At 39.3% G+C, this 23,694-nt stretch overlaps 1 protein-coding gene across 1 annotated transcript in view; it reads right to left on the reverse strand.

Moving 5' to 3' along the window:
* Positions 1-6,696: 6,696 nt before the first annotated feature.
* Positions 6,697-23,694, reverse strand: part of LOC134639277 (cilia- and flagella-associated protein 157-like) — a 39,411-nt gene continuing 22,413 nt past the window's right edge. The window contains exons 3-11 of the mRNA XM_063490398.1: positions 13,673-13,841; positions 11,733-12,004; positions 11,036-11,189; positions 10,682-10,928; positions 10,332-10,420; positions 9,996-10,146; positions 8,332-8,489; positions 7,871-7,963; positions 6,697-7,142 (exon numbers count right to left, since the gene is read on the reverse strand). Of these exons, the coding sequence (XP_063346468.1) occupies positions 7,025-7,142; positions 7,871-7,963; positions 8,332-8,489; positions 9,996-10,146; positions 10,332-10,420; positions 10,682-10,928; positions 11,036-11,189; positions 11,733-11,940 (1,218 nt within the window). The 5' untranslated portion in view covers positions 11,941-12,004; positions 13,673-13,841 and the 3' untranslated portion in view covers positions 6,697-7,024. The remainder of the gene's footprint in view (positions 7,143-7,870; positions 7,964-8,331; positions 8,490-9,995; positions 10,147-10,331; positions 10,421-10,681; positions 10,929-11,035; positions 11,190-11,732; positions 12,005-13,672; positions 13,842-23,694) is intronic.

A 23,694-nucleotide genomic window follows, 5' to 3' on the forward strand; every position in this document is an offset into this window, starting at 1 on the left:
GATATGTCAGTTATAAAGTCAAAGGTGTAGTACTAACACACAATATGTATCTGGCCACATACAAGAGAGAAGGAATCACGTTTCATTGATATGTTGGTTTCCACATATGTGGAAAAGTGATAAGGTCACCGATGAAAATGACCTGGTTGGGAAAGATTCTCTAATTAAATATGCTCAGAGGCAAAGATACCATGTACACACAGCCTTATTTACAGACTAAAAATATATATAAATTGCTTGTAAAAAAGTTAAATTATTTTTTTATTTAGGAAAAGGAGTAATCAAATCTTACTCATTCAGTAGCTTAGTGGGGCCATATTGTTGTGGTTTACACATTTGCCTAACATGCGAGAGATCTTCTGTTTAACCTAGGGTTGCCAACCGTCCCTTAAAAAACGGAATCGTCCCGTATTGAGCTGATAAGGGACGCACTTTGTCCCGTAATACAGTGAGAATCAAAAGTAGTCTATAAATGTTAATGGAATTAACGCTTTGTTTGAAAACATAATTCCCAGCCCCTCTCCTGCTTTGTGACCAATGAGCTGACGGCACACTTATGACAATTCGAGTATGACAATTCAGATTATCGCTTATCTCATTGGTCGAGGAAAGGTCGCTTACGGAGAAAATACCGGAAGACAACAGATGACCACAACAAGAAGCATGGCCAACAGGGAAACAAACGCCGACACTGCGGTGCAGTGTCAGTACACCTAAAGCTGGGCATACACTGTGCGATTTTCAAACTGCACGATTGACTCGCAGGGGTTATAAGTTGGTAGGTCACGATGCAGGGTCTCACACTATACCGCCCGATGCTCTGATGCGACCTGAGTGCTCACACTGTGCCTCCATAAAATGAAGGTTATAACAGAAATTCTGTCGCTCGCTCTCCCTCTGTGTCTTTCACTCACACAGACACACAACACCACCATCAACTTTGCTAAATTGCTAAAGAAAAACATTGATCAGGCAGCTGTGATTGAGCAGCAATGTAAATCCAACTATTTTCACGGTTGTTGTGGTCGTGATAATTTTGTGAGGCCACATCGAAAAGGCTCGGATGAGCTTTCCAAAGTTCTACATGTTGTGCCTCCATCGCTTGTGTCCAGATCACACGCTGCACAGCCGTGCTGCTCCGTCTTTTTCACCGACGTTTACGTGTTTGCGCGTGAGCAGTGTGAGCGGCTGAGGTGACACCCTCACGAGCGATTGATGATCGGGAGCTGGTCGTGAGGTGTTAATCGCTTCTTGTTACCCCACGTGTACTACACGATGCACGATGAAGGCCAAAATCGGGCCGATCACCAAATCAGTCGCACGACTCAAAAATCGGCACAAAATGGGCCAAAAATCGCACAGTGTAAGCCCAACATTAGACCAGCAATGTTTGTTCCCCTCAGAGAAAGAAAAAAAGGCTGCAAAAGTACAGGGAGGAATGGGAAAAGGAAAACACCTGGCTGGAAAAGTGCAGGATAACACCTATAAAGCGCACTGCACTGTGTGCCGGCGCACTTTTTCCATAGGCATGCTTCTAATGGTGGGCACATGAAGAACATGAGGGGCGTGAAAGCTCGGGGAACCCTTAACCAATTTTTTGTCCACCAGGCCACGGCAGAAGCAGATATGGTATGTAAACACTGGTTTGTTTTTTAAACCCTCTGGTTAAGGTTAATATGGGCATGTGCAGTGAATATCAGCGCTATGTGGCCAGAAGAGTGATAATATAATTTATTTTGTGTAATAAACAACTGCAAGGATAGATGATTACAACAAATAGATGACTAATACATAAAAGTAATACATAGATGAATAATGATGATGAGTTATGATGCGTAATCATGGGAACAAGCGGGTTTACAAACGGCAGCAGCTGATTAGCATTAGAAAAGCTGAAATAACACCTCAACTGAAGCCAATTGTACTAAAAGCACTATATGTGCACTGTTACAAGAATGTTTTTCGTTCTATTGTTTTCTATTAATTTATATAATTTTAAGTTAAGCAGGACAGAGTTCTTTTAAAGAAAGATTTACTTATATTCTCAAAAGTTAAGCATGACAGGCTTCTGTTTAAGACAGAGACCCTTTTTTATTGTGTTAATGTTGTCATTTTGAGCTAAAAATAAATGGCTAAATGATCATTTGTTTCCCATATGGTCATATCACAAAGAATATGCATCTACTTAAATCAAATTCAAGTTAAATGGTTAAAAAAAAAATTTCACACACAAAAAAAAGAGCTACAAAATTCACCACACTGGGAAGGGTGAAGACAACTGGGTTGCCCGGCCCTGGCCACGAGGTGTCCCTTATTTATTTTTCAGGGAGTTGGCAACCCTACTTTGACCCCAGGAGGAGACAGAAGTCCTGTGCACCTGAGGATTAATTTGTCTTGTTCATCCTAAATCATTCGAAGTCATCCCCTCTGGTTCCTTTGAAATTTTTCCTTTGTTACTTCATTTTCCCACTCATCTCAGAATAAGAGAAATAAATTTATGTCTCTCTAATTTTCAGAGGAATATTTGAAAAGTAAACCCCCTCCATGTTACAAGATTTCCTGAGAATCACCTGTGTGGCCTGGAATTAAAGAGGTAACTTCAAACCACGAGGGTGCCTCCAGGGCTGGGAAATGAACCCAGCGTGAAAGTAGTGGGTTTCTGTGGTATTTTCCCTGTGCCTCCTTTAGGTACTTTGACTTCCTCCCACAGTCCAAAGGCAGGGATGTTAGCTTAATTAGTGGTTGTTGATGAACTGGCCATGACTGAATAACATAAAATTCTACATAATTAATGAATAATCCAGACTTCACAGCATTAAAAATGTTGTTCACGTGCAAAAATCAGCTTTACAGTTCTTCCACTGCTACACTTTCATGGCTGAAATGGCTTAAAGCTGAAACAAAGCTTTAGAAAGTTGAAGCAATCACCTGCTCAGGCTGTCTTATCAGGGTTGATTGTTTGAAAAGTCTCCACTCAAACACGTGATGTGAAACTAACTGTCTGTAGTTTCTCACAGTGAGTCTGCTGCAATGTCTTTAATATCTCCTTTATGACTGTGTGGGTGGGTGTGTGAACACAGGTGTGTTAAGAGGTGATTTCGTACTTGATATCAGTGCACACACCTTAACAACACCTTGAACAATGAAACAACCTTGTAGCCATAGAGACCAGTCATCCTGCACAGATTTGCCTCAAAGTATCTGAGGGAAGTGTCCACCTGTCAGTCTCGCAAGATCTGAAGGGGAAAAAAAATCCCAGATACATAAGAGCGATTAAATCCAGGTTGGTGCTACATGCCCTGTCGCTACCCTGAGCTCTCCAGCATCACAGTGCAACACCACAGCAGCTTGGTTTGGTCAAAGGTCTATTCTGAACCAGCAGAGGTCGCTATCACTTTTCCTGTGACGTGTGATGATGGTGATCCAAAACACTTATTATCAAAAAAGAGAACAACAAAAGGAATAACATGAAATGTGGTGAGGATGAGCTGGAATGCATGATGCAGAGGTATATAATCAGGCCCATCACATTTCTCAGTTTCTACACCCTTGAGTCCTTCCTTTACATAGTTACCTTATGCGGAGACACAAGGAGAGAGGAGCTGAAGCAACAAGTACAATCACGTTAAACACCATGCTTTTGTAGCGATCACTTTTAAGAAATGTCAATTAAACAATTAAACTATTTATCTTTAATTGTGTTCAGAAAATGACGCAGTGCTGCTGTATGGCATCATTCTTATGTATTTAAATATATTCATTCATGTGTTCCTGCTGTGTTGTAATTTCTTAGTAAAAGACTAAGTCTTAGTAAGTAGACTTCTGTGAAGGATATGTCTGTGCATCTTCACTCCTAGTTCCTCTTTCATGCTTCCTAGAAATGAGATATCCTTGATGACAGTGCACTGAGATTCATATTCAGGTCACATAGGAGAAGACAGAAAGGAGAGAAGGTAATAAACCACGCAAGCAGAGATACAAAACAAAATAAGTAATAATAAGTGATTGCCCGTATTTCATCAGACCCACACGAAATATCTGCTGTGATGCACATTTCAACACCTCGTTAATGACTGTCCAACCAAGAGTGATGACATCACCAGTAACAATTTTCTCAAGGAATTTCAAAGGAACTGCAGGAGGAAGTGAACCAGGTCACCATCAGTCCATGTCGGTTCAGGGCCAGGGTTTTTGGTTGGGTTCAAGTCGACACAATTTGAACCAAATAGAAAAGCTTTTAAGAGAAAAGCTGTAGAGACAAAGTTGATATATAAGGCTTTGTAGTAACAGTTTGCTTCCAACATTGAATTTTTTCCAACTTCTCTCTTTCATTCCTCAGACACAAGTACGTACAGCAGACACAAATGTGCAAAAAAGAGAAAAAAGTTATACAAATAAAAATACAGTAAGAAGCTTTTCATCCCCACTTTTCTTCCAGGTGTTTCCTTTTTCAACAATTTATATTTTTCTAATTTCCCTCTGAATCTTTTATATATTTTTACAATGCACTGTTTGCCTTCAATATGAAGACCCATATAATAAAGAAATAACCGTTTCACTCAGTCGCTGCTGGAACAGTCTGACATTTTCTGTAAGCGAGGACAGGAGAGGACAGCAACATTTCTTTGGTGCGTTGACCTCATTCAGAACACTTTCATTTTTCTGCCCAACACACACACACACACACACATTTTCTTTGTATGATAGAAGGCTTGTTGTTGACGAAGGACGAAAGAACATCCACATTGTCTCATGATGATTTGCCTCTTTCCCAGGATTCCATGGTGTACGTGGGCACGTAGTCGGGACTGGATGGTCAGCTAGTCTGGTTTTCCTCAGAAAGAACAGGTCTGATGCCACTAATGGGAGCTCCACAAAGGAGAAAACTGCTTTTGTTACGTTATAGTTAATATTCTGTGTAATTGGATACAATTAACTAATTATTTGGCATTGGATCCATCAGAGTTCTATTGCATAAACATTTAAATCAGTTTTGAAATTTCTTAAATGAAAAGTGTTTTCAGCAACGTGATTTTTTTCATTAACTATTATCAAATACGGATTCAAAGTTAAGGTTAAGAAAAGTAGGTATCATTGATAGCTTTTCATTTAGAGTCTAAACAATCAGTCTTATTAAAGAGTAAAGCTGTGGTTTCATCAGATCTGACTTACAGTAACAAAATAAACCCACATAGTCAGTTGTTAATTCAAATTTCTAAACTAATTTGTCCCCTTAATCATCTGATGATTAATGCACAACCATTCCTGATCATATGGACACCAGGCATGGTTGTGACTGTCCTCGTGTCTACAGTCCCCTGTGTCTCGTGCACAATCTTCATTAAAATCTGAGAGCCCCCACCACCCAACCAGTCACTGCACATGGCTGACCCTCCCTGAGCCTTGTTCTGCAGGCAGTTTCTTCCTTTAAAAAGGGAGATTTTCCTTCCCAATGTCGCCAAGTGTTTGCTCAAAGTGGATCGTTCCAATCTAGGGGTTTCTCTGTATTATTGGAGGGTCTTTACCTTAAACTGTCTTGAGGCAACTGTTGCTGTGATTTGGTACTATATAATAAAACAGAATTCAATTTCATTGAGTTTGTGCTAAAGAAAAACTGTGGTGAAGCACAGACAGGCGGCTTATTTGGGCAGTTTTCTCATTATTTTTTATCAGCTATTTAAAAACAGCAATTTTCAGTCATGGAGGCACCTGTACCTGTTGTTGTTTGGAGTGTTCAAGATCCATGCTTGGGTATGGTTGTGCCAGTCATATTGAAGCCAAGTGTAGTTTCAATATTAGTGAAAATAGAGAAAACTTGGGTTTGAAATCCAGAAAAAGTAAAATTCTGCCCTTACTCAAGCTAACCCAAGTTTTTCTGACCTCTGTCAGAAATACCCTGATGTAACAGAAGCAAACATTTGTGCAATGTATGGTTTTACTCATTATATATATAAGATAACTCAGAATGAGCGGAGCTGCTGTAACAGGCTGCCACACATGGGGGGCGCCGGAAGAAATATGTTTTATTTCACATATATTTTCCAGTTTTTTTAAAGATTTTTAAACTCTGTTTTATTATAGTTATGACTGTCTATTTCCATGAAAACTGTGTGTGAATCATAAAAAACTCATACTGCTTAAAATGCTCTGGCTTTTGGATCCAGAGTGGTGAATGTAACTGTGAGGGGAGAGTGACCCTCTGCAGGAAAAACACTGTTGAGCCAGTTTATTAAAAACAGATGTCTGTGCTATTAATTATGTCTATGTGTGCTGCAGAAAAGCTTGTAAAACCCACAAGTGTATCAGAGCCTCATGACTTGTGTACGTGTGTGTGTATGCGTGTGCGTGTGAGTATGGGTATTCCAGACTGGCCTCAACTTCCTGTTTGACCTAAGTCAACAGACTCACACCCACAGCTGTAACACTGCTGCTACGTCATGCTGCATCACTCTCCAACACTCACTGCTGCTGACCATTCAATGTGCTTTCCTGTGTACTCAGAGTCACCTAGGAATTTTCTATAGTGAAATCTGAGGCTGTGTGCACCTTATCTAGTCGTGAAATCGCACATTGGCGAAAAAAATAAATGGAGGTACTTGCAGAGGTAGCAGCAAATGTGTGCAGGCCAAAATAGCTTAAACAGTGTACACCATGTGAGATTTTTTAATAGCATAGACAGGTTGTCGTCTGAACTATCAGCTTATGCGGGCTGTCGTGATACATACCAGTATGATTAAAACTTCAACAGTGAGGTTTAATTGCCAGATTTGGATGATGACTATACCTTTCAGATTATGACGCGTGTGAAAATAAAACTTTAATCATTAATAATTCCTGAGACAAACACTAATTTTTAAACGCTGATATTTTTCTTTATGTGGACATGACCTGACATACAGATGTGGACGTGTTAAGTGCTTAAACGTGCTCTCAAGTCAGTATATTTTTAGACAAATACATCAGCATTTAGAGGAAATGCAGGAACAGAATTCTAGGTTTTTTTATTTTCTTGCTGGATTTGGGTTCAGCAGACTGATGAGGTGGAGGGTCCTGCTTCTGCATGAGTGTCCTGAGAAGCCAGGTCAGATGGGTTAGACCTATCATCAGAGGCTGCGATCGATGCCTTGTGACAGCCGGGTATCCTGAGAGATTTATAAATAAGCATAATGAAACAAAATCCAACCGCACATTTTCTTTTTTAGCACTTCTAATTCTTAGAAGCACAAAAGTATTATTGAGAACTGACATCACAACCAACAACCTAATTAATCTCACACTCCTTTTACTTCTGTTTTTGTCCTCTACCCACTCCAAAACCATACTGAGGATATTGAACTCCCTAATGCTCCACTTTATTCCCTTTCGTAAGAGTTTTTTGTCAGCAAATGGCTGCCTGCTGAACATGAAACTGAACAATGATGATGAGTCGTCTCTATTTTCTGAGGCGGCTGAAGTCCTTCAACATCTGTCTGACAATGCTCAGGATTTTCTATGAGTCGTGGCTAGTGCTATTCTCTATGCTGTTGCATGCTGTGTGAGCAGGTTGAGTGTCACAGATACCAAAAAAAGACTCAATAAACTGATTGGCCAGTAATGTTGTGGGGATGGAGCTGGATTCCCTTAAGGTGGTGTCGAATGTTGTCCAAGATAAAGACAATGTTGGACAATACCTTCCACCCACTCCATGACATGTTGGCTAGCCACAGGAGCACGTTCAGTGAGAGACTGAGATTACCTAAAAGCACCACTGAACGACACAGGAAATCATTCCTGCCTGTGGCCATCTCCCTGTACAACTCCTCCATCTAATACACTGTAAGCCAGTGGCAACTGGCTGCTGGTGGACTGATGTCCTGCACCAGAGACGTACCTCCATCTGGGTCGAGGTAAGAAGCCAAGATCGCCCGGCCTGTAGCGGCTCAACAAAAACAGTGGATCTGCGCTGAGGTTCAGAGTCTCTGGGCTGAGGAGGACAAATGGAATGACAGGACTGTTGTTATTAATTACCATTTTTTTGCGTGTTATCATTTTCTACTTTACCTTAGCACCTTTTCTTTTCTTTTTGAGAAAAAAACATATCATGGTGTTTTTGAAACCAAAACAAAAGTCACAGCAACTAAGCAAAGGCTTATTTATAGAGGCGTACATTGTTTTTTGACTGTTTTGAGGCCAGCTGGGAGATAATCTGGCTCTCATGGGCCTCAGTCGGGCAAAAATCCAGTTCACTTCGCTGCTGTGAAGAACCTGCCAGCTTTCAGCAGATATCAGACCACCATTTTCACGACTCATTACACTAACATACACAAACCAGAGCAAAGTGTTTCCAAGCACCTGACTGTTCTGGGGCCAGATGTCTGCAGTTTCTGCCCTCGACTGCTCTTCTCTGGGGAATTATAAAGAGCGGACTCTGTTCCATGGGATGTGTTGCTTTCCAGGATCTCACGCAGCTTTTGGATCTTCCCCTGAGCCTCAGAGAATTTCTCTAAGCCCTTCAGAGGACAGAGAACAAAACCATTATCTCGGTGGATGAGACAGTGTACACATTAGCGGGTAAGCCACAAAATAATATTTTGTTCTCATAATACTGTAGCGTTAAAAGACAATAAGGCTAATCAGTTAATAGTGTTCACTTCATCCTAGGCCACCTACTGTGAAAGTGTTGTGATTTTGAGTTTCTTTTTGTGTTCAGAAAAAATCAAAGCACTAACCAGTAGTTGGCAAATTGCATCTTACATCTTAGTTAGGTGAAAGATTTATATGATCATTCACCTAAAATGAATGAGGTTAATGTGAATGGAAGTAAACAAACTTGCAACAATTTCTTGCTTTTGCCATTTTAGGGGCTTTTTTCGCGTCATATATTCCAATGTGTGGCAAACAGAGTGTGGACCCAAATGCATGGCTCGGCAGGCGGACTTATCTGAAAACTCAGATTTATTAGCAGGCAAGTAGCAAACTTAACAAACATAGAGCAGAGCTGGAGAAGACTGACAAACAGGAATACACACTTGAGGAGAAATCACAACAAACTGAATAAAACTAAGGGCTTAAATACACATGAGATAATCAGGGTGCTGGAACACAACTGCAAACACAGGTGAACAAAATCTAACTAATGAGACACGGGAAGCAGAACTGAACATACACACACGAGACAAGGAATTAACAAAATGAAACAAGAAATAATGCACACTGAGACTCAGACTAAGACACGTGAACTTGACACTGGGGAATAATAAGACAGACTGAGAAGACAAAAGCTCAAAACAGAGATCAGCCAGACGACACCAGGAGATGCTAAAGACTGAACACGGAAATGAGACAAAGAACCAAAAACTAGAAATATTAGTAACAAAACTCAGATACCAACAATCTCAAAAACCTTGGTCAAAGACTCAGGAGCATAACAATAACAATCTATTTATAGATGATTAGATGATCTAATGCAGGGGTGAGGAAATCCAGGCCTCAAGGGCCGGTGTCCTGCAGGTTTTAGATCTCACCCTGGGTCAACACACCTGAATCAAATGATTAGTTCATTACCAGGCCTCTGGAGAACTTCAGGACATGTAGAGGAGGTAATTTAGCCATTTAAATCAGCTGTGTTGGATCAAGGACACATCTAAAACCTGCAGGACACCGGCCCTCAAGGCCTGAAGTTCCCCCACTCCTGATCTAATGTATCACACACAGAATAACTGTTTCACAATACCATCGTTATTGTTGTGTATGTCTAATGATGCCATTGTATCATTTGTGAATCAACGTTTATAGCTTTATGCCAGAGTTTTACCTGTAGTGGAATATCTGGATATCTGGTTTCTTGGATGCCTGTCTCAATAGCAGAACATAAGAAGGATTTCCAGCACTCCTCAATTAATACTAATCAAACTGGACCACCAAGCACAGAACTATCTCCCATACAAACATTATGATATGCTGTGGCTGCAATCAAATGGCTAAAGGCCATAATCATTGTCAGGCTGTGTTCTTACCATCACAGCAGGTCTCAGAATGTTCGCTGCTTTCTCCATGTCTGTCTTGAGTTGCCTCCTCCTACTCATCTCGTCCTGGAGCTCGGCCTCCAGCTGAGCTGCCTCAGCTTTCTTTTGACTACACACTTCAGAATCCAAGGTCAGCTGCTGTCTGAAATTATAACACAGAATAAAAGTTGACCCAATGTGGGTATGGCTCAGTGGTAGAGCATCTGACTGTAGAGAAGCTGTCTCTGTTAAAGTCTCTATTAAAGCTTTTGTATGTTGCTACTATCAGGAAGTTAAAAAAATAATCTTGGAGAAACAGAAATAAATAAAAAGTAAAGAAGTAAAGACCTGAGGTCCTGTTCCTTGGCCAGCAAGAGGCTGTAGTTATTCAGCTGAAACTTGAGCTGCTGGCACTTCTTCGACAGGTGCTCTTCTTTCTGTAAATCGAGTGATAAATGTGGAGACATGAAAAATGAAAATGAGTTATCAGTTAAAATAGTGTTAAAATATTTTAAGGCAATATATATCTATCCACATGACTCATTCTATATAATAAGAAAAAGTAATAAGACTTGTATGTTGCATGTAGCAATGTAACATCAACTTTTTAAACAGAAGGCAGATGTACCAATACAAGCTACCACAGCCTCTAGAAATTACTCAGGCACATTTATGTCCCTTCTATGCAGACATCGTACCTCCTTGAGTTGGATGATGTCCTGGCTAGCTGCGTGGCTGTCCCTCTTCATGTTTTGTGCTTCAAGACAGAGTTCACTCTCTTGGCATTGCAGGATGGATTTCTCCTTCAAGAGTTTAAAGCTCTCTGCTGTAAGCTCCTCGACTTTTTTAAGCACCTCTGCGTGCTGAATCTTCTCCTCCTCAACATTTGCTGAAACTTTATTTTTGATGGAGCTCCACACTTGTTTCTCACAGTCTTGAAACACTCTGTTGTTGGAGAACAGGGGACAGTAAGTCGACCCAGCATCCAGAGGGAACAACTCCTCCTGCAGTTATAACTGTAGCTGTGAATTTAACTCTGCACTAGACCTTACTTTGCCCCCTGTAAATCCAATTGTTTCTGCAGTCTGGCAATGGCAGCTTCATATTCTTCCCTCTTAGTGTATAGCTGCTTCTCAATAAAATCCACGTAGGCCAGTCGCTGTGTCATCCTCTCCCTCTCCTTCTGTTGCTGCTCCAGCTTCTCCTCTGAGTGGTGGAAAGGAGGCGCAAATGAAAACAGGAAGCAAGAAGCATCCCAGAGTAAGCTTCACACGGTTTAATCTCAACAACGGTTTTGCAAAAATCATGGTTTGGAGACTGTGGTTATGATGTTTTTGCAAATCTCTCAAAAAGGCAGAAATTTAAAACAACAATTTTAAGGTTCAACCCACAATCAAATTAATATATTTTTCTCCTGGTCTGGCTATAAATGTGCACAGTGGTGCAGCAGCTAGCTCATTAGCACTGTTGCCTCTTAGTGAGAAGGTTCCTGGTTTCAAACTCCCGATTGGCTGGGCCTTGTGTGCTCTTCTTGTACCTGTGTGGGTCCAGCTACTCCACCTTCACCCCACAGTCCAAAGATACGCATCTTAGGTTAACTGCTGATTCTAAATTGGGCATGTGGTGGTGTGTTTCTCTGTGATGGACTGGCCAACTTCTGCCCCATGTTTAGACCAGCTGACTTAACCGAAACTAACAAACACAAGATGATGAAAAATAATAAATGGTCAGACTCAGCGTCTATCTCACTTTGCATCGTGTTCTTTGACTTGAGTCTGTCCACTTCCTTCTGTAGCTCCTCCTTCTGCTGGTTGAGATGCAGCTTGAGCTCATCGGTTTCCTTTTTGTCAGCCTGCTGCTGATGCTCCAACACCTTACTCAGCTCCACAACCTTTATCGCTACTGCATTTGAGGAGTCTGTCAGGTAATTACATATATCGTCCCTGTCCCTCCCCATTGCTCCATACCAAAATTTGAGGTCATCTATCAGTTTCTTCAGCTCGTCACATCTGAGCTGACACCTGCAGCACAAAAAAGGACATATGGGTTTAGAAGTTATGAACCTAAAATGAAATACTGAGCTGAAACTGCTAATAAGACTTGGCTGTAGCTGGTACATCAGAATAGTGAAAAAGGAAGTTTTAAGATTTTATAATTGAGGAGGAAATAATAAATTTTTGGTCCTTACAGAGGGGTGAGGTGAGGTTAACAGGTTAAGGAGGTGAGTTGAGCCTAGAGTCTGAAAGACGGTTATCTTTTTGCCATTGTAACTTCTGCTGAACAGATAACCTGGTCCGGATCATGTCATGTTCAGAGTTTTGCTTTAAAATCATCTGGGAGCGCCACGTTTACACTAATTCTTTTATTTACAGTATCTGGAAAGAGATATAGAGTCTCTGCTGATGGAATGCATTTATAGCAAATGTAGCTGTTAAGTTTTGTTGTTGTGAAATATGTGTTGTATTGTCATTGGAATTTGCATGTAGGTCTAATCATATTCAGATGGTGATACAGAAAATTTGCTTGTTATTTTATGCATAAATGCTATGTCATTGCCACACTGAAGAAAGTTTCAAGTGCTTGACTCTGTTTCTGAAAAAGGATTGTAATGTTGCTTCCTTTGCTAATTTACACAGGAGGTAAAGATCATAAGGAAAGTACGGGCTCAGATTCAGACGGAGGATTCAAACCCAGGTCAGCTAAAGTTATTCTTCTATATTTTACAGTAAATAGATTTATTAGCTTTCATAATCAAATTATGGATTTGAGGCTGTTTGTTGTCACTATTTCATTTAATTTAATGTTTTTCAGATTTTTTTAAAAATCACATGTAAGAAGAATTGCATAGCAGTTAGGCACCATGTTATTTGTAGCCGGTACTGTAGAAACCTTCAAGATAAAAGCAGTCAGTCACAACATAGCTGCGATTTGATCCAAAAGCTGACACACACAGATACATGTAACCTATGAAGTTGTTCTATAATCACATGTTTAAAAATTTTGGGACATTTTTGTATAATATTAAAAGTCGTTAACCTAACAGAGGAGCAGCTATATAGTGCAACAGTTTCTTACCTTTCCAGCTCCTTATCCAAGAATTGAATTTGTGTCAAATATAAAGCTTTGTCTCTGTCAGCAGGAACTGTCTCATCTGCCATAGTTGCTGTTTTTTTCTGCCTTTTTTTCGATAAACTTGTTGGTGTTGTGTTTTATCTCCACTGCTTTAACAGCACATTTTCAAATAGCACAGAGAAACGATGTTAGTTGTTGCCAGGAAACGCTGCATTCAGGGACCGCTTGAAATATTCAGCGCTTCATGTATTTGCTCTAAATGCAAATGTATATATACTGTGCTGGTTGTTATGGTTCATTTAAGACTTCAGTTTGTTTTTTGTTTGTTTATTTGCAAAGTTGATTTTCAGTTTACAAATTTAGTAGTCACATTAATGAGATTAATGAATTATCTGAAAGGCAATCTAGCAATTAGAGCAGCAATGCCCCAGTTATACAGTTATTGTGATAACAATAACTGTTTTATTTTATATATTATATTTTAGGGTTGTTGTTTTTTTTTAGTTTAGTTTAGTCATTTATATCAGTGTTTATATGTATTGGGATTATCCTGAAGCCCCTAATTACTAATTGCATGGTTTTATAGACACTTATAATCACTGTAACTGTTTACTGACCTTAGTTTTCATGCTGAGCTTCTTATCTATCTACAGAGCCACCTTGCATATGCAGAGGAAACACAGCGCCTCTCAAGCTGCAGGGCTGTACATGCTTGTCTGTTGGCTGACAGTCAGTCTGCTCTGGGTTTGATCTCATTACTCCCCATGACAAAAGCTCAGTGATGCTCTGTGAAGTAAAGAACACAAATGCATGGTCTTTGACTATCAAGAGGCTTACATTTGTGGGCTTTTAAAGCATAACTACACCTTCAAATTATGCAGTCACAGCAGATGCATCGCAACAGAGGAAGGACTTATGAACACTTCACTGCCACTGAATATGTGTGCATATAATTTAGCCTTGACAGTTTTACTGCATTGTTCACCTTTTGTACAGAGAGCAGAGGTTGATGAAAGGTTACACGAAGACTTCAGAAGTTTTAATCAGTCAGTAGATTTTTTTTTCTTTTCTCTTCTTCAGTTCTGACAAAATCGACTTTCCCTCAACACAAAAGGCGCACCATGAGAGTCGTCCAACCCACGGATCTATTAATACCTGCATACAAATAGAGGTGCTCCCTGAACATGTGGCTGCCAAACCAAAATGTTTCTCTAATTACTCTGTTTGGTCTCAAACAGACACACAAAGTTCACAAAACCAAGTTGATCTCAATGACTCATTTACTTTATTCTTTTTTTATATCACTTGTTTGAATTTGTGATTTTGATTCGGTTTAATTTTATTTCATTTCTGGGTTTCAGGTTATGTTTCCAGTGTAGTTTTTATTGTTTGAAAATGTTTAGTCTTCATTTAGTTTTTGGCAGTTGACTCACAAGCTTGTAGACATCCGAAGTCAAAATTAACAAATACTAAAACTTAGGGTATTTGAGTTTTTGGGTGATATGATTTTGTTTTAGTTAGTTTTACAAAATCATTTCAGTTGCTAAACTATAATAACCTTGATCTACAAAGGTCTTTTGCAGGAAACGGTAGGCGTACATTTGCGATGTTTACAAGTTTCTATGTAACGAAGCGTGAAGTCTCATAAAAATCCTAATGTGAAGACTACTACTTAAAGTTTAATGAAATAACAGACCTCGGTAGCTACGTTACAGTATGACAACCACAGCTGGACAAACTAATTATATCTAATTATATTATTTATAACTAATTATGTGTTTTCAGTTTCTGAAGATTGAGCACGATCTTTCTTTTGGCACAAAGTAAAAATATCAATTCCAATATTCAGTCAGACCTTATAAAAGTAAAATGTTTGTTTAGCTGCGTGTGACTCGAACAGGAGTTCAAACCCAGCATACACCTGTGTTTGCATACCTTCAGGTACAGTCAATCATTTTCATTGCTGAGGTTTCTCTGATGCACATTGTCATAACCTGTGAAGTGTCCTGCACGCTACCTCCACCACCCACAGATATTCAGCCCGAGGCCGGTATACTGTAACTCAGCTGTCTCTGTGTTATTGTCTGTTTTTCTCTGTTGCATCTGCCCCTGGGAGGACGATGCCCTCAAAATACAAATAATGTGCTCTTTGCACGAAAAGTGAGATGGATATGTTTCCTCACTGGGAAAGGATTAGATGGTGGAAGACATGAGCAGAGAGACAAAACAGCTTGTGGTGGAAAGTGAGGGTGTGGAGGTTAAGACATTCAGCTCTCACGACACGAGCCGTGAGTTCATTTTCTAAAAATATCTTTTCCTTTTGTGAAAAACTCCAACTTTAGCACTAAGATATTTCATAGAAACTTTAGACAAATCAAACTCTCAGAAAAGGTTCATTATTTTTTTCCAATGAATTATAAGTTGTCAATTAATCCACCAAGAAGCAAAAAGCTTTTTGAGTTCTTCCTCTTGGCAAATAATCACTGATTGTTTGCATATTAAACTTAATGTCGAGCAAACACACACACGTACAGAAAACATACAAAAATCTTCATTATCCTTGCATGTCTTGTCATATCTCACAATATTAAAACCTTTAGCCAGGACTGTCTGCAGTGACAGTTATGTCTCCATGTTTATGCAAAGATTTTTTGTTTTCTGGTATTTGCTGGTCCCAAACCATCTTTGGCTACAACAGCCAGCGTTATACCTCTCCCCTTGTCCTTTTGATTACCAATATTTAAATTCTTGACTACTCCTGAACTTTGCCACAGTAAGAGCACCTAAACCTTAACCCTGTCCTATCAACATTAGCTGGAGTTTCTGTCCTAGTTGCAGCAACAACAGGTAAAAAGAATGAGAGACGAGAACGTGATCTGCTGCAGGCCTCGGGCTGCAGAGCACGGGAGAGGCACACATCGAAATAGCTGCTTAAACAATGTTTTTACCAATCTGTCTCTGAATATGCTACCTGTTTGTTTCCCAGTTGTCATAGCAGCCGGTAATTAAACCTAAAAGCACACCAAGTGTTGCTGAACACAGCAATCAGCTTCTGCTCCTCCTCCAGTTAGTCTCACATATTTTGTTAGTGTTGACTGGCTGACAATATCACAAAGAGATTTAAAGACATGGAGCGCATGAGACTGGCTCATTTGCTTGCTGTAGTAACACAGTTTTACCTGGCGACAGATGGACAGTCAGCACCATCAAACATAACATAACATGGCTCGTTTAGGTTTTCGGTTTACTTTTCCTTTAGTCAGTAAATCCAGTCACACTGCTTTAAAGCATGAGGCCATGGGTTATCTAATGCTCTTAAGTAGAATTTTATTAAATTACTTTAAACTAAAAAACCTTTAGGAATTGTAGAAGATTGTGGTGGATGTTTGCAAATTTAAAGAGTGGCAGGTGGTGGCAGTGGTGGAGGTGGGGCATTCATCAGTTGTCATAACACCATAAAGTCAAACACGGACAGGCTGTTCAATTGAAACCCAGTGTGCTCACTAATAAATTCCACTTGCTGCTGTGATTATTATTATTAGCCTTCAAATTACAGGTTGTGCTTTTGGAACAAATATGAACGGATACCTTTTAACTGCCATGACAAAGAAGAACAAAACCTTTAGAAACCACTTACCAACTCAAATTACACCTGACCTTTACCATTTACAACATCCTGAACACCGCTGCTGTCGTTAGGATATTAGAATGCTGCTCGCTTATCTCAGCTCAGAAACATTTAGATGTTCCCACAATAATTACAATATTTTCAAGTTATTCACTGCAGGAAAATGTTGTAAATAAAGGTGTACTCTGTACATGTAAAGTAGGCCCTTGCATGAATGTAGTGCAGGTACATCTCTCACATGCCCCGCTTATAAAAAGGATGCAATCTACATGTTTGGGGAGAGTGAGAACCATTTTTTTTATTTGTAGCGACTGTTTACAGATGTTGCCTAATCACATCACAGTAATAATGTTGCAGTGATCTTTGTGACAACCAGTAGGGTTTAGACAACGGGTGTCAAACAGACTCCGGGACCAAAATTGACCTGGACTCCAATCTGTCCCACTCACATTTCCAGCTTTGGAAAATGTAAAGGAGTAAAGGTATAAATCTTGGAATTTTAACTGTATTTGCATATGATTTATAACTCTTCCTACTGAAAAAGACCTCCCTGGTGGCCATGCATATCACACCAACGTAATTAAGTAACAGATAAACAACTGGGCAATGAGAAACAGAACTTTTAAATTGAATTTACACATTTATCATGCAGAAACACTGAGGTGTACCATACTGTAAGATATCTCAGGGACTAAATGCATAGTTAAACTTCTTTATACTCACAGAAAGGAGAGTTTCACTGGTTCAGCCCCCCTTAAGATCAAAGTAGGCTGTGTGTGCTTTATAATTATTTTTTTGGATGCCTCTCTTTGTTTTACATGGCTTCAGTGGTCTGAGGGATAAAACTTAGCTGGTTTAAAGGATACATTTCAAATTGGTTAAATTTAAAATGAATTTGGCACTAAATTGAGAGGGTTTCATTTAGAGGAGGTAGAAATGTACTAATATCCAAACCATAATATTGTTGGATGAAGTTATTATCCACCTACATTTTAAACCAATTATAAGAAGAGTTGGAACGAGGCCCACTTCACAATTTAGATGAATTGAAACTGGAATTTCCCTCTTTCGAAACAAAACCTAAATAATGAAGCTGAATTCTTTGGGCAGGGTGTTAGCTGCTGTGATTACTGCTCGGGGAAACATTTGTCTGTAACATTAGGCTGTAATAACTTTGATTTTCAAGCGCTAACCTGCCTCAACCTTTTGTTTCCTGCAGCCCAAAGGCCGAGCCTTTTCCTCTCAGGTATGAACCAGGAGATAGGTATTCTGTCTCCATGCCAGTACAACCGATGTGTAGCTGAGTCTGCAGCATCACACAGCATTAGGGCTGCTGACAAACATGGAGGATTAAAATAAGAATGAAGGGGAGGAAGTATTGGTTGTCTATGCCAATTACATCCCCTCTGATACACAAAGACTTTCTGGTAATCCCACCGCACCAGGATTGACTCCCCTTTCCTAGGTAAACCACCTGTATGGAGTGGAATTTTTGGAATGCGTGCCTGTGTGTTCCTGCGCCGAAGAATATGCTATTAGGCAACCAAGTTTTAGTATTCACTAGTAAGCGTGCTTTATCATAAAAATGATGTATTTGTGGTAAAGGATGTGAGGCATTAAATCTCCTCCGGTGGGTTTAGCCTGGAGGGCAAGAGCATTTGAGCGTACGATAGGGGCATGTCCTACACGTCGTCCTCCTTTCGAATTTTAGTGTTGCAAAGTTAAAAACGAACGCAGCTTTTACCAGAACATGCTTTTTTTTTTTTTTTTTTAAGCAAAAAGCTCCTTGAATCACGGCACTTTCAGTAATTTGAAGAAAAAAAACCAAACCCTTCTACAAACAATGAATGACTCACAATAAATTTATGCCTTGTTAGATACTAGGTTATGATAAAGATCCCATTCTCTAAATCGTTTAATCCTGCTGTGTGTTACATTTCTATTACTTTTAAATCAAAATTATTGTGGCTCTGACCCTTAAAGTTTTTTTCTTTTAAACTTCAAATACAAATAAATCACATTTGCCCTTTATTTTTTCAGACAACAAAAAAATAAACCACGATATAACATAAGAAACAGAACATGAATACAGAACTATAGAAAGTTCGATTTAATGTCATTTTATATTATTGTAGATTAAGACCCAGGTCTTCACATAGTTCATACAGTCTGTAGTTTTCCATGCCATTTATAGTATTGGTTTCTGCTTTTCTCTTTGTTTTATACCCATATGTAATTTTCCAAAAAATGTAACTAAGGAGTCTTTGCAATTAACATCAATTTCACCCATTTACCTTTTCATTTTAAGACAAGAGGACGAGCAGTGTGTACTAGACTCGGCAAAGCCATGCCAGTACCTGTCCTACAAAGTCTGAATCATTTCCTTTCATTTGCACAGTGCTGAGTAAGGTTTCTGTATAAGTTTATATCTGAACTAGGAGAACGCGATGATTAACATTCACGTTGACCCCCAAAATGTGTTATATCTTTAAGGAAAGTGTTTTCAAGAAAAAGAGAACAAGCTGCCTATAATAATATATCACAACCGCAAGTTATTCATGTCCACTTATTAACAAATCAATACCTATTATCAATTATGTTTCAACATCTACCATGCTAGCCTCATTGGATTTTTCTGTACAAAGTACATTTAAAAACAAAGAAAACAAAATGTATACACACAAAGTGTAGTACTAGTCGCTTAAAAGTAAATACTGTCCAGAGTTGACCTGCTATGGTAGAGGTTTGTGTTTTCAGAGTGCTTCTTGTTTTTAGTAAAACACTACATTTGTCACAGTAGTGTGTGTTCATACAACCGTGTGTTCACACAACTGTGTGACGTGTGAACCATTCACCGTAGAATGTTTTACTTGGTATATTATGTGAACAAAAGAGTGACGTTAATGCTTCCAAAGCACAACGCGTGCACATGAATGAGCTTTGTCTTACGTTACAAAGGATTCCTGCGCACACTAAACAATGTTGACGACAAAAGCTGTTACGTTTTTTTTTAAAAATCTACTTATACAGGTGCTGGTTTTATTACAGTATTTATTGTAAAATAATATTTATAAAATAATATTTATATTATTTTACCCTAATGTTAACAGTTATTGAACAGTTGTGGTTTGTGGGATCAGCTGAGTGTGTTAACATCTTGCATCTTTGTTGCTTTTTATTGTCAGTCTAAAATTGATGCAACTAACTGCAACCACAGCAAAAGGATTTCAACAGTATTTTTCTTCTTTTGTCTTCTATATCCTTTTCACTTTCTTTGTGGATCAAACATGAGCTTTGGGTGGGGAGAGAAAGATTACATGAGTCTTAATATAAATAGGCTAAAGGACAATACTTGAGTGAAATATTTGTTCCCTTTGGTCAGGGCTTGAACCGCTGACACTCCCTAAGTGAATCACAGCTTACGCTCACGCGCTCCTCGGATTTACCCTTTTTCCAAGCTTGGAAAGTATTTCTCCTGATTGCATAGCGTGTTCTCGAGATTTTAAAACTGGAAAGTTGAAACAATGGATGCCACTAAGAGGATGCGTTGACCACACATTGATTTTGACTTGACATACTAAATCCAAACTAGATATAATTAACCTACTTAATAAACAGATTAAATCTCCAGTAAATGCTCCAAAATATGAGATTGATTACGTGTCAAGGTTTGAGTAATTTTAAGAATTTATGATTTAAAATTGCAATTTGTTCAAAATGAGCGATCAGTTCAAAACCATAACAGTAACATCAAAACATGTTTTTTTGTTTAACCACCAGCTAATCAAAAGAACCCAACAGAAGACCAGCACATTAAGGAGCTGAAAACTTGTAGATTTTTCTTTTTGGTGACCCAACAAGGGATCAAATGGTCCAACACAATGCAGAAAAGAGTTGCACATCTATATGATAGATATTTTAAATGTTTTAAATAATTTCCTTGTTGCCCCTCATGAAGAAATTCAGTCCCTAAACCTCTGAGCACCAAGTCCTAGTATTATAGCCATGCACTTAGATGAACACCTTGACCTATTATGACATGCCACCAAGCTATATTATTATTTATTTATTTATTTATTTATTTACTAAGACAGAAACAAGTTGAAACATCGGGCATGATTTAATCAATAGGTCACTGCAGAGCATGGGGTAATGATTTTAAAACATATTTATATTGAGTTATTAGGTTTGCTGTCTAGTTATTATACATGTCAAATGCAAATGCAAAGTCTTCTGTGCAGAGCCTTTGTGAATGTGTTTGATTCATCATAATACAGAAAAGAGTAATCAATACAATCTTGACTGGAGAAGCAGATAAATAAGAATATATGGATTATGAAATGTTTGAATTCTGTGAGGTAACTTAAGATTTAACTATTTGCGAGTTTTAACAGCACCGAAAGAAGCTGGAAATGAAGAGAAAAGCAAAAAGTCTGTCTTTCTCACAACAACCTTTCAAGTGCATGTGACTTATAATGTCAAAATTAGTGGCACCTCTGCATGACAGTCGGTGTCCACTTACTGCCTCTTGCATGCAGCACTTTGGGTTTACTGTAATGCATTTGATGATATACTGTGTGTCGCGTGCAAAAAATACAGACAAGAAGCTAATCAAAGCACCCTGAAAACATTCCAGAAATTTCAGCAAATTTCTGTGGTCAAAGCCTGAGGAGAGACAGGGAAGACACAAGTTAAGCCCACACGCAAGGAGAGGTGAGGAAACCTGTAGCTTTACCCTTTGAGCTCTTGCTAGAATTGTGTCCTTGTATACTGTGCAACTTTTTTCTGTGGCATTCACCTTTATTGCAGAGGCTGATCATAAAACATGACTTGAATGTACTTTTAACTGATAAAAATCAGTTAGTTGGAGCTCCAGAGGGTGTTATGTTCATGCTACTGAAGGAGCATATCAGACTGGGATGATATGTAAAAACATTAAAAAATAGAAATCCTTCTGAAAAATAAAGTTCCTTCTAAGGAATTGTGGCGTTATACGTGGACCTGTTGAGTCCGTGAGTAAAAATGTTCCGTGTAAGGCCTCAGTCAAACATATTATCAACAAGACACTGTTAGACACATTTCATTAAACTTCATGGCAGAATGGTGATGATGGAGAGTACTTAACTGAGCCAGCAATCCTCAACTTTGCCTTCTGACTTGAGGTGGTAATGCAGCTGCACCATGGATTTTCCCTACAGGAGGGATTTGTAGGGAGGAGGCAGAAAAGCTTCCTTGGGGGGGAAAGGAGTTTGCGTGCATCCAAAAATAATCTTAACTCCTAACAACAATAATTCCCGAGGTGGGTGGCGTCCAACTGGCCAAAGGCAGACTGACAACACCTACTCTGCACATATTTAAAGAGTGTGTGCTTCAACTCAGACCTAGAACCAGACTGGTGATGAAGATAGATAAGGCAAAACAGATGCATATGCTGCGTGCAAAAACTATTTGAAGTCTGACAAAGAGAAGCAGGAGCTGTTTATAACAGAGACTTCCTGATAATGATATAAAGGTATTAAGATCAGAATACCAAAGCACAGAGAAGCTGAAACATAAGACTAGCAGGACAAAGAAGAACCTTAAGGGTCGACAATGCCTTCCTCTTCCTGCTGCAAACCTGTGCCTGTTGCCCTGGGGCCTCTGGAAGAATCCAGTGCCCTAACAACATCCTACTCTTCCTCTCCACCTCCCTCTCCAACTCGGTTTCGCCGTCCCCGTCGGGTCCTGTATCCAGCCTTTCAGAGCAGGAGGCCCCCACTCAGGGAAGCTCCTGACAAGGCCTGTCGCTGTCTTCTGTTCCTGTCTGTGCTTGTCTTCCTGCAGATCTACACAGAGGAGCCACACACCTGCACAGGTTAGTTTGAGTATACTGATACACACTGATAAATGAATCATTACGTTAATATCTTTATCTTTCAGAAGTCACTACAAAGTCTCCTTTATGACTGAATTTGATGCAGATCAGTAAAAATTAGTGTAGAGCACTTACTCGTGTCTGGGCGAAGGGTAGTTATGGGCTTATGGCTAAATGGCTATTTTATACAAGATGTCCATATATGTTTTAACCACAAATAAGGGGAATTTAAATGCATTTATAGAAAGTGTCGAACTTTAGTTAGTAAAAAGCATGAGTAATCACTTGAGTAATATTTGCCAAGATTACTGTGATTGCCAATGTATCAAAATATAATATCTCCATTATTTTTTATAAAATGAACTCTCTTTATATGAAAAAAACCTTATTTTACAGTAATTGAGAGCCAATGCCCAGATCCAGCAGTGTGTCAACTTGAGGCTGGTGATGGGAGCCTAGGCACATCCCAAGGATGGACAGGGGAGGAGCCCTGGAGGATTCAAACAGTGGATCGAGGATCAGAGACACAGGTGGAGTGTGTGGTGGCATGATGGAGGACAAAGAACCTAAATGCGAACTGAGTGAATGAGAAAAGGGTAAAAGAGAGGGATAGCCACACAGACAAGGTTAAGTTCGAATACTGTGTGGAGATGGTTTCCTCTTAAAAACATTTCTACATGCTAGTTTGATTGGAGGTAGACAGTGGTGGTTTCCAAAGAATGTGCTCCACCTGTTCTGCCACTGCCACCGTCACTGAGATGACACTCCAGCTCGACAACAGCAGTTATGTGAGACAGTGAAACGTGAATGAGTACAGTCAAAACTGATAAGAAGGGCAATATTTTCCACTGAAGATGTGTCAGGCAGATCTCAAAGTTAAACTGGTGTGACCACATTACAAACAAGGAAATGTGGAGAAGGACGAAAGCATGAAATAGATGTCATCAGAAGAGAAACAGAAATGAGAAAGGCCTAAGCTTACATGGTGTACAATGTGGCACAAAGACTTGAAGCAAATCAGTAGTGCCCGTCAAAAACACAGGATGACCTACAGTAAATAATAATGTTCAGTCAAAGGCTTACATTTTAACATTTCAAATAAATGTAACTATTTTGTGAATATTTCTGTCTGAGTGTGTAACCCTGTGGTAAAAAGT

The sequence above is a fragment of the Pelmatolapia mariae genome, linkage group LG12, assembly GCF_036321145.2.
Source record: "Pelmatolapia mariae isolate MD_Pm_ZW linkage group LG12, Pm_UMD_F_2, whole genome shotgun sequence".
NCBI lineage: Eukaryota > Metazoa > Chordata > Actinopteri > Cichliformes > Cichlidae > Pelmatolapia > Pelmatolapia mariae.